The sequence below is a fragment of the Helicoverpa armigera genome, chromosome 1 (genome assembly GCF_030705265.1).
Source record: "Helicoverpa armigera isolate CAAS_96S chromosome 1, ASM3070526v1, whole genome shotgun sequence".
NCBI classification, from domain to species: Eukaryota; Metazoa; Arthropoda; class Insecta; order Lepidoptera; family Noctuidae; genus Helicoverpa; species Helicoverpa armigera.
In genome coordinates, this window is record NC_087120.1 from 9876756 (window position 1) to 9889352 (window position 12597).

The window sequence follows — 12597 nt, forward strand, 5'->3', positions numbered from 1 at the left end:
CAATACACTGCTCCCTTTCCGATTTCCTAAATAAAGTTAATTCCATTCCAAATCCCATTTCCTTCATAAAGTTAATAATAAGGCAATTATGACTATTTGTTTAAAGAAATTTTTTGATAACTTTTATTTTTATTTTGATAGTAAAATTGGATACATTTTTTTTATCCTACAGTTAACAAGAGCGGCACTGGGTCTGTGGTGGGTCTACTGATCAGAGATTAATTCGATTTTCAAGATTCAAGACGAAGTTCTAGATGAGTGGAGGAGCAAAACTGTTAAACACTTTTCACTGTTGACTGTGCCTGCAATGAACATTTGAACATTTGATTTTTCAGACATATCTAGTGCTATCAGACATATTCTGCACAACAGTGCTTAAGGCTGACCCCACATCAGGCGAACGCGTTCCTCGGGTGTCTTTCTCTGGGATCTTAACCCTTCTTCTATTCCCGATCTGTTACTGTCAGTCACAGGACGGACAGTGTTTTAAGACACCAAGGCGAGTGGTCACGCGCCCGGGCGACGCGTACGCTACCGAGTTGAGATATCATACAAAATGTGCGAAAGAATTTTGTATGATAATAGAAATTTCTGACACTTTTAATACGACAGTGTTTGGCATTTTTGTCTAAGATACATTCCGTTTTCAGTGGAGGTACGGTAACCGTTACAGTATTAATTGACAACTTCCATATTATTTGATCTGAACAAAACTGAAAAGATTTCTCTTACATACGTCCACATCCACATCTGTAAGAGTAATTTTTCTTCTCCGTAAAAATAGGTATTATTTAATTGTTGGGTTATCTGCAATGTATGTACCTCGGGCTCTATAAGGCACATGTTTATTTTAAGGACCAAATGGTGTGTTACTATGAATAGGTAAAATATGATGACATATAACAAGTGTTTTATAAGAAAAGATAACAGTGTAATGTGTTCAAATTTGTAAAAAGTATTTTGTTGCGTTGTTATTAAAATATGAAGATTCCCTTTAAGACGTTTTTCCTTGTAGTTAAAAAAATCGATTATTCTCTACTAGCTGTTACGCGCGTCCCGAGGGATATTTACTGGTGCAAGGTAAGCAATGGCGTCGACGCTTGAGTTTTGGTATTGTACAATTAATGTAAACACGCTGTCGTCAAAAAGTCAGTTAAAAATCCACAATCTTCTACACCGACTCATTCATTAACGTCAAACAATAAACAATCTCCTCGGCTAGGGCCCCGATTCTCCTAAGTTAATAATGTCAAAATCGAATAGAAATCGAATCGCAATATGATCGTAATAGCAGTTTTAACCATATCGGGCATTCTGCTACTTATAAAAGACCAATCGTATTCGATTGACATTTGAATGGTGTGCGATTGGTCTGCTATTTTGATGATTTTGGTCTATACGGTAGTTTGCTGTACAATCATTTTGCAATCGTAAATCATTTGCAGACAAAATGATTCATTATTGAATGACAGAACAGGATAAAAACATTTATTTCAAAGAAAAAATTGCGGAATGCCACATACGCTTCAATCGTAATCGAGTCGGGATTGGATCTCAGTCGAATCGAGTCGAACGTCAATCGAATGGCGCTTAAGTAAAATTAGGAGAATCGAGCCCCAGGTAAGTTTACGGCTTCGCTTCGGCAAATTATTGTGACCGATGTGCAAAGCTAATCAAGCATTGTATGCTGTATGTATGCTATCGTTTATTAAATTTACCAGGCTATTTCTGAAAATGGGTTCGCATTAATTGCTTAATTTAATGAATGTGAGTACGGCCCTTGTAAATAACGTTACATATATTACTTGTAAATAACGTTATGAGTATGTTAAATTTTAATACAAATTTAAGACTTTGTAAGTGCCTTTCTTACGATGAGTCCGACAAACTTTTCTAGTCCGCAAAGTTTGGCGCTGCTGCGTTTTTGAATGCTTGACTCCTGGAATTGTCGATATGACGTCACAATGACTTCGTGCATATAAGTTTAATTTTTGAAATATTTTTAATAACGTTACTTTCAATATTGTGGTGAACTTGTCCGACAAAGATCACGCTGCGTAAGGAGTGTCCACCACAACTTGACCATAATATTGAGCAATTTGGCTTTGGTAAGAAAAAGCCCAGACTAAATTGTTATGCGATTTTTTCATTTTTACTGGTAAATCCCTTTTTAAGGGTTCCGTACTCAAACGGAAAAATACTACTCCCGATGAACTAGTACTCTCAATTAGTGAATTTTTTTGTAAGTTCAGATAAAAGCTTGTAAAAAAAGAGTTTCTAGCGATGTTACTTGGAGTTAATAGTAGGTAGGTACAATCTTTTGCAGGGAACTACGAGGGCCAACATGACAGCCAGTACCGAAGATACAGAATTGACTGTCTGCGTAGCAACCGTTGTACCTATAACCCAACCGTAAGTAGTGATTTTTTGTGGGTTATTCGTCATCTCGCCACATTAGACTCATCACGAATGTGTTGAAACTCAGAATTTGTACATTTATCATTTCGCCAACTGGACTCATTTTAGCATTTATTGGATATGGGTGCAGGTGAGACAAAGAAAAGACGTATCCTAAAAAAAACTTGGATATTTGTACGATATACCTATTTACATAATGCATACATTTTACCCGAATTCAAGATAAAAGTACCTACTTGAGTTTCACCAACTGGTGTGACGAGTAGACAAATAACCCGATTTTTAGGCAGGGTTTTTTTATTTTTTATTAATCGTTTCTGAAATAAATTAATTACATATTTACATGACGTAAAAATAAACTTATACATGGGTATATACTACTAAAACAATTATAAAGGCATTAAAAACTCCTCATCGCTGCCCACCGGGAGTGTACCTACCCAAGACGCTGGCAGCATCTTTTCTTATTTTAGTTTTTCTTTTATTTTAATCATTTTAGTTTTCTTAAAATACTTGGTTAGACCCAGGACTAAGCGGTCGTGACTGTTGTTAAATTATAACTTAATTCTGCGGAGACGTACCTAATATTGAGTAAAGTGTGTCGCGTTGTTTTAAAGTGAGTCATTGTTACTACGAGATGAACTAAAACTATTAGAACCGAGCGTATTTCCCTGTGTTAGTATGTCTTACCCGGGCTTAAGCCCTTACGGGCGTATCCAATTGCTAAGACGTAGCCGACCCCCAACGCCCCAACCTTCAGAACAACGTCAACTTAGAGACCCAGAGCCGCCAATGCTCACAAACGCTGGAGTTGAACTTATTTCTACACCAGAAATACAGAATTGGATGGGTGAAAACTCCATGCACATCTAAAAGCAATTCTAACGCTATCGTTAGAAAAGCAACAAAAAACTGTCAGGTGCATCGATCTAGAAATCACTACATAGGTATCTTATAATATAAAAATGAATCGCAAAATGTGTTGGTAAGCGCATAACTCAACAACGCCTGGACCAATTTAGCTAATTCTTTTTTTGTTGTGTTTGTTATTGTCAGGAGAAGGTTCTTATGAAGAAAAAATAGGGTAAAGTAGAGAAGTCAGTTGACGGGAGCGAAGCCGCGGGCAAAAGCTAGTGTAGTATAAAACAAAGTCGCTTTTTCTGTCCCTATGTCCATTTGTACGCTAAAATCTTCAAAACTACGCAACGGATTTTGTTGCGTTTTTTTTCAATAGATAGAGTGATTAAAGAGGAAGGTTTATATGTATAAAAACATACGTTAAATAATGGGGAAATACTGTTATCCCTCGCGAAGCCGGGGCGGGTCTCTAGTCGATTACAAAATAAACATAGCTTATCCTCTAGCTAGACGCCGATTTCTAGACCGATGCACTTCAAAGTTTTTAGTTGCATTTTAGTAGTATTTTTATAACAGAAGTCGGTTATATTTTTTTGGTAAAAAGTTTTTATACCTATATTGTTTAATACATTATAAAGGTCATGGCACACTATACCGGCACCGCAATAGCACAGCTGCAGGACGGCGTCGCCTCGAATTCAGCTACGGCTAGCTGCCAGCGCGTTGTCCGCAAGGTGCAAGCTCGCAGTCCGCGCGCCGGCCGCGACGTGTAAGCTCACAGTCCGCGCGGTGGCCCCGAGGTGTAAGCTTGCTGTCACCGCAAACTCAATATTGTTTTAAGACAGTTATGATTGAACACGCCTAGGACTTTCTTCGCTGCCGACTCGGATTCGGCGCGTTGATCGCATAAGGTCCGCTCGCTTGCAGCACGCGGGCTGCGAGTCGAGTTGCGTGGTAGCGGCAAGCGCGCTGACTGAGTTAAATGCTGGTGTGAAGCGGTGCTGTTGCGGTGCCGGTATAATGTACCATGACCTTAAATCTACGGTCAGACCACTGACCTCTATATTTACCACTGGACAGGCTGTTGTCAACGTGCTTTTGTGCCCGTTTGATAATCGCCATTTTGGCGCTGTTAGAGGTAGCGAGTGTCCGTGGTACTAAAATTATTTAACAGTGAACCAATGAACAAACACTTCTCTCACAGCCATTTGAAATTATACGTCAAAATTAGTTCTGTGGACACCCGCTTAGACGATATTGGCGCTTCAAATGGGCACAAAAAAATTGCTGTCAAACGTACGGAACAGCCGGTCCAGTGGTAAATATAGAGGTCAGTGGGTCAGACTGTATGTAGTTTTTTTTTACAATAAGGTTGTGACCACGTTCTGACATCGATTATCAACTACAGACAACTGATGCCATAGCAACCAATATTACTTACTCATTATTCATTCACAATAGTGTTCACAATATTCACCTAACCTATTGTTTCTCTTTTTTATAATTATTTTATTTGATACGTTGTATTTTAAATAAAGATGGCACCTAAAAAGGGTAAAGGAAAAAAAGATGACGAGAATAGAGGAGTGTTTAACGAAGTGGAAAGAAAGCTTATGGAACTAGAGTTAGCAGATTGTAACCGAAAATTAGCTAACCTTAGATCTGCTGCGGAAGAATATGAGATACGCATTGAAGAATTACAGAGAGCATACAAAAAATTGGACGAAGACAGAGCTGATGTTATTATTTACCTTAAACGCATGCTTGCTGTGAAAACCGATGAAAACAGTGAGCTGAAGGAAAGAGTCAAAGGGTTGGAGGAAATCAGAGAAATCGAAAACGCACAATTCAAGGAAACAACTCATCGATTGGAAAAGGAGTTTGTTTTTATGAAAGCAGAGCTGACATCGCATAATAAATTATTGACAGGCAAACTAAATATGTTGGAAGAGTTTAGAGCCATAAGGGAAGATTTGATGGACAAATTTGAAACCCAAGAAGTAGAATTTAAAGACCAAGAAATGAAATATAAACGCATGTTATATGATAATGAAAAGAAATTCGTTATTAGTAAGGATAACCTTAAGAAGGAAATGGAATCTAAGCTTCTGCAACTTGCTCTTGATTTCCAAGATGCAACACAGTTGAGGGTTGCAGCATCTACACACAGAGTCATTAGGGAAAATATAGCAATGAACAATGAGATGGAAAATATGTTATCTACTCAAGGAAGATTGGCTGAGCAAAATGAGATTTTAAAAGAGAAAATGAGAGAGGCACAAGTTGCGCAGGAGTTGGCAAAAGAAGAAAGAGACACAGCTATTAATAGAAGTATTTTACAACTGAAAGTAATAGAGCGGCTTACAGCTGAATTTGAATCAATAAAAAAAGAAAAAGCCTTACGTGTAAGAAGAGCTTACGACTACGAATTATTACACGAAAGAATAAAGCGACTGACTAAAGAAAATGATAACTTTAGTTTTCAAGTACGTGTATTGGAACAGAACTTGCACGCTCGGATAAGTGATCAAAACAAAACGGTCGTGGAAATGGCAAAAGTATCCAATGAACGTGATAAACTGAAAACAATCCTTAAAAAAGCGACATGTGCTATTCAAGCTGCATCAAAAATGGATAAATGGGCATCAACTCATGGTTCAAAGGAATATATGAATAAACAAGTTATGCTATCACAATTACTTGAGATTGTATTACAATTCCGTAATATAGAAGACAAAGAGTCTGTATGCACAATAAGTTCATTTAATACAATGTATGATAAAGGTGATCTTGGTATTGTACCGAAGACTCCAGTCGTGGCAACGGTCACTAAGTCTGCGGCGCGTAATTCGAGAGACCACGTCAGTCGGAGTGAGGCTAGAAGCCCTTCTAATGAGTCACTATCCCGCTCTACTGTACAAAGCAGTATCAATACAGTGCCCAGTTTAAAAGTGTTACCTCAAACTTTGAATAATGAATCTTTTGTTAAGCACAGTATTGAGTCTTTTGTAGCTTCCGTGCAATCCGAAGAAATTGAAAACGAAGAAAAGATTGTCGAGGATGATATTGAAACAATATTAGCAACGAGTAAAGCTGAAATGCAAAAATCTCTAATGAAAGATTTAATGGCTTCCCAAATCCCTTTTGCGGTATCTCAGATGTCTGTAGATAATTTGCAAACCAAGTCTCAAACTCAGGTAAAACATCAATCTGTCGAGGATATCATAAAAGATATTGATGTCAAGGATATTGACGTACAAGAACCAGAGCAAGAAAAAGAAAAAGTAGATAATGATGAGTATAATCAAGATGATAATGTTGATGAAGACAATAATGACGCTAATGATAAGGACATTCATGGAGTTGATGGTCACAGTGATGGTCAAAAAGAGGAAGATGTCAGTAGAGAGTTATCAGACATAGTGTCTGAAAGTGCCAAAGATGAGCAAAGAGATGATATGTTGTAGTTTTTTCTTACCTTTTTTATTCGCTTATAATTTTTTAAAATGTTTATTTTAATTTTGCTAAGTACGCATTATATTTTATTCTTATTTTCCTTTTTTTGTTTCGTATGTGATGCCTGTTATACTTTCAACAACATCACTCCTGGTATACGAGTTACTCAACATCACTAAAATGTTTAATGAACTCAGTTATAAGTTCAGCAATACCTTGACTGTTTTAGCAGCCATTCGACAATATCTATAATCCTTTAGTACAATTTACGGTGGGTTCACACCTTTTAGTTCGCCGAAAAGGTTTTTGTACAAATGCGGGATATAGTGGCTCAATGAGAGGCTTTCTTGGAGATGCGACTCGTGCCCTGGAGCTGGCTCAAGGACTACAATGCTCGACAGCATTGAGCAGAAAAGACTTCGTATAAATAAAAAACTTTTGACGAAAAATCTTTTTTTGTAAAAAGTTTTTATTTTTAGCTTTTCAGTGACAAGCATAGCTGTCACTATCCGCATAAGTGGAAAGTTCTCATCAAGACGAATAATATAAGCCCAAAGCCCAAATACGAGGTAGTTTACATATTCAGCTGTCGAGTTCCTTCGACCTTCTCTGGTCTCCATCATCAGGTCAGCTCCAAACCTTCATCATTGCATAGTGTTATCAAACATACGCATTGGTGTCAAGTTGTTACCCTACTTATGCCTAAAATTTTCAAAAGTTGCCCTCGATTAAAAAGACCCTGACGAATTGAGAACCTCCTCTTTTTTGGGAAGTCGGTTAATAATGCTTCACCTGCGACAAATGCGGCAAGAAATGTCGCGCAGCTATTGGTTTATTCAGCCAAAAAATAAAGTGTTTACAGCACTAATAACCGCATACACAAGCACTGCACAATCATTTGACCTAGATGCTCTGTGGCCAATGATGATGATGATACAGTGGCAAATGCTTGTAAAACTTGCCTGGCCTGGAATAGAACCTACACAATCATACTCGCGAGTTTGGTTCTAGGAAGTTAATAGTCTAAACCTATTTAAACGGAAAATATTTATTTCTGGTTTAAGATATTTATTTCTCATAAAATTATAAATTTAAAAAAACCCCCGACTCAAAAAAAGTACGCAATAATTATGACAAAAGGTCAAAAACGCTAAACCCTATAAAAAGCAAAAAATAACTTTTAACACTACGTAAACTAAATTTTGTCGTGTCGGGGGACCGCTCTAATTCATTACTTAAGATACGTGTTTTTTTTTAAAAACGAATGTTGTAATTAGGTAGGTATCATTTGATTTATGTAAGTATTTATGAAGGTAAATAGCGGTCCCCCGACACGTCAAAATTTAGTTTACGTAGTGTTAAAAGTTATTTTTTGCTTTTTATAGGGTTTAGCGTTTTTGACCTTTTGTCATAATTATTGCGTACTTTTTTTGGGTCGGGGGTTTTTTTAAATTTATAATTTAATTTTATTTCATGCTTTTTAAAGGAGCTCCTTAATTTTTCCTTATTTCATTTAATTTATTTTATCTAAGATGGGGTCGCTATATGCGATTTCGGCCAAAGGAAGCTGTTTAACAATCCTCATGAAAAACTGGCTCTGGGAGAATTGCACAGATTGAGAAACAATAAAGATTAACCTTTGGACATTCTAGATTTTCAGCAAAAATATAAATCGGTTTATCCGTTTCATTCCGGCATTTCAGGGTTTCATCCGCCACATCCCATTTCCAGCATCAGGTTCTCGTCAATCAGAAACATGAAGAGAACTCGTCAAGACAAATTCAATGAGCCCAAACTCGATGGGTTTACTAAAAGGCAGTTCAGGGTTACGTCTCCTACCTTCGTGTCCTAACAGCAGACCAGCTCAGTGGTTCCAAAAGACATTAGTGTTTCAAATTTCAGATCCCACATATACTTGCAAGTAAACTGAGCGTGTAACATTCCTATCACATCTAGCAAACGAGCTGATGACCTTGAAGACCTGAACCGATTTCCACCAAACATAGCTAAGAACACTCCCGACTGACATACCTTTTAAACAAAAAAAACCGCATTACAATCGGATCATCCGTTTGGGAGCTACGATGCCACATACACACACACACACACACACACACACACACACACAGACACGTCAAACTTATAACACCCCGTCGTTTTTGCGTCGGGGGTTAAAAAAGAATACAATTCACTTAAATACTATGAGAAAACAAGTTAACTTTATAATAAGTACAAAATGAGCATGCGGGCGGTACAATTCGAAAAATGTTAAAGCAAAAATTAATCCAAACAGAAAACAAAAAAACAAAGACATTGTGGGTAGATACAAAACATTGGCATCAATGAGGGTTTTGTAAAATGGCGTCCACGAGGTGGCAGCACCGAGTCGTCAGGTCCAAATAACTGTCAAAGTGCTTATCTTTACTATGAATAGTGAACGATTTTAGTGTTTTTTTTATTTTATAATTAAAGCACTGCATTATTGTTTTACTATTGCGGTTGAGTAAATAAAAAAAACTAAATCATATTGTGTTAAAAAATTTTTCAACAAGCTTTTCCTTAGTACCAGTGACTTTTGCACCCTCTCTCTTAGCTCAATTTTTAGTTCGGAAACCTTATTCTGACCGTAGTCCATAATAAAATCAATAACACTTCCAATATAACAGAATTTCAATAAACAATAAGTTCGGCACCTACAATACGGTAGTTTCCAACGAGTCAAATTCATTACTTTTATTTAACTGTCAAAAACTGTCACTTTCTTTGCAATATGTATGAAAGCGCAACTTATGACGTCACAGATTTTTCACATCAAACTGGATTCTTATTTAGCTTATATTATCAATATAAAAATTTAATCAATTATTCCATCAAAACGATAAATGGAAGTGACATTATTTTTAGATGCTTCACTAAATGAATATGACAACGTAATTTATTTTTGACCTAGTCATCCACCCAATTCCATACTATTTGACAGCTGTTTGGACCAGACGCATACGTGGCGCCACCCGGTGGCAGAAAAAAATTCAAAAACCCTCATTACGTATCGGTTTGTTGATCGCAATTTTACTTATAGAAAGATGTTATTATAGTGTGAAAAAATATTTAAACGATAAAACTGTGATATAATAATTGTATAAGCAGCGAGTATAGTTATGCACCTTGTTAGAGTAGATTTAAGTTAAACACTCTGTGTTAACAATAAAAATGTATACGCCTGATCATGGCAGACTATGGTTAGAACTGATAACTACACCTAACAACTGATTTGTACCCATATTCTGATAGATAAATGTTTCTTTCTTACCCAGTAGGCCACAACGACGTATTCATACTAACTAATTTATATAATATAAATACCTACAAACAGGTTGTTTTAATTGCACAGAACTCAAGTCCATCGTCAAGGGCAGTGCTAGTGAACCCCAGTCTTTACGGGCTACCACCCTAATACTACAAGCAGGGCTCGTCGTGTCCGACATTCTTTTCTCCCATCAGGTAACACAATAATTGTAAAATAAATGTATTAAAGCGACGTCTATCGGCTAAAGGACGAATGATTCCCGGTAGCGCCATCTATTAGTGAATAGTCTTATTTATTAATACAACGCCCTCTATTGGCGAGTGGCTGATTTATGTATTAAAGCGACATCTATCGGCTAAAGGACGAATGATTCCCGGTAGCGCCATCTATTAGTGAATAGTCTTATTTATTAATACAACGCCCTCTATTGGCGAGTGGCTGACTTATGTATTAAAGCGACATCTATCGGCTAAAGGACGAATGATTCCCGGTAGCGCCATCTATTAGTGAATAGACTTATTTATTAATACAACGCCCTCTATTGGCGAGCGGCTAATTTATGTATTAAAGCGACATCTATCGGCTAAAGGACGAATGATTCCCGGTAGCGCCATCTATTAGTGAATAGTCTTATTTATTAATACAACTCCCTCTATTGGCGAGTGGCTGATTTATGTATTAAAGCGACATCTATCGGCTAAAGGACGAATGATTCCCGGTAGCGCCATCTATTAGTGAATAGACTTATTTATTAATACAACGCCCTCTATTGGCGAGTGGCTGATTTATGTATTAAAGCGACATCTATCGGCTAAAGGACGAACGATTCCCGGTAGCGCCATCTATTAGTGAATAGACTTATCTATTATTACAACGCCCTCTATTGGCGAGCAGGTGAACTAATTTTCTACACTAGTTGCTGGCCGCGGTTCCGCCTGTATTTATGCATATATATTTTTTAATTCCGATAGAATCAATGTACTTACCTTCCCCTTCTCCACAATTATAACTACCACGACGCCTTTCATTACAATCGGTCAATCGCAAAAATAAGTTTGTAATGTAAGTTTTTATTCGAATTACTATAGAATAAATTCTCCACAATGTTAACTACCACTACGCCAAATTTCATCAAAATGGGTCAACCTGACTGTAAAAATAAGCTTGGTTTGTAAACATTTTCTTTTCTCGTCTTTCGATAGAATGAATACAATATACTATTACCCTTATTCACATTATTTAGCTAACACTCACTACGCCTTCACAGCTACACGTCTGTTTTAATTTACTTATATGAAATGATCAACCTATAACCTATGAAATTCTGTGTGGTTTCAGTAACTAACTGCATTAATATATTTGCAGTAAGTACATTATTCGTGATATGTTTCCCTACCTCATAAAAAAATATTCCAATCTTAGTTTATTACGTTGTTAAATACTCCTAGTCCATGATATCTACATTCTACATTACATTATAAATAGGACTGTCTTTTAGTTAAAGGAAGTTCTTAGGTTAAATGTATTTTTTATCCTTGTGAAGTACCTACCTACTCGTGCGAGCAAAGTTTAAGGACATCAATGACTTTGCAAAATAGGCAACCAATGATCGTACAACGTACTTACAATTCTCATAAGATATCATGGTTTGATTTGCACTTTACTAGAATTGCTATGATAGATGTTGACTGTTTTTATGTGTGGTTAGTACGAATTCAGATACCCAATTATCACAATAAAATCCCCAAATAGTGCTTAAACTTCTACAATCATGACAAGTTCAAATTTATAATACAATAGAATGAATGTTATGTACAGGAATAATTGGACTTCAGATTTGTGTACTGTATGCTAACTGTTGTTTTTCTTGATTGTCTTAACTTGTAGTCTGTCACTGTCTGTACTTATTAAATAAATAAATAAATGTAGCGCGGGGTTTTTGAAAGCCATACATCTCGCGCCGCGCAGCTAACGGAACGCGGCCGCATCCCCGCGCCCGCTACTACCGCGCCTCCCGCAACCCTCACCCCGACGCGACGTGGCCGTGGCGTTCCTGCAGAAGACTCGGTGGAAAGGCAGCAGATCCCGGTACATTGGGAACGGCTACAAGCTGATCTACACGGGTGCACCTGGTGGGGAGAACGGGGTAGCTATAGTGCTAGCCGAGGGATTGCACGACGATATCTTGGAGGTGAAACGCCTTAGCGACCGACTTATGGTAGCCAAGGTGCTTGTCGAGGGGGTTCAAACCCACTTGATAAGTGCATACGCACCACAGGCCGGTTGTAGCAATGCTGACAAGATTTCGTTCTGGAATGAACTTATGGTGATGTGTTTTGGGGGGCGATTTGAACGGTCATGTGGGTGAGTTGGGGGTGGATTTTGAACGGGTTCACGGGGGCTTTGGATACGGTAACCGGAACTCGGAAGGGGAAGAGATTCTCCGGACGTGTGCCGCAGCCGACCTGGCCGTTGTGAACACGTTTTTCAAAAAGAAACCTGACCATTTGATCACCTACAGGAGCGGGAGAAACGTGACCCAAATCTATTTCCTACTC

At 37.7% G+C, this 12597-nt stretch overlaps 1 protein-coding gene across 1 annotated transcript; it reads left to right on the top strand.

The window, feature by feature from the left end:
* Window positions 1–4619: 4619 nt before the first annotated feature.
* On the top strand, window positions 4620–6832 carry LOC110374592 (cilia- and flagella-associated protein 157). The gene has a single exon (XM_021332358.3). It carries the CDS (start codon window positions 4815–4817, stop codon window positions 6741–6743), a length of 1929 nt encoding a protein of 642 aa, XP_021188033.3. The 5' UTR covers window positions 4620–4814; the 3' UTR covers window positions 6744–6832.
* Window positions 6833–12597: the final 5765 nt, after the last annotated feature.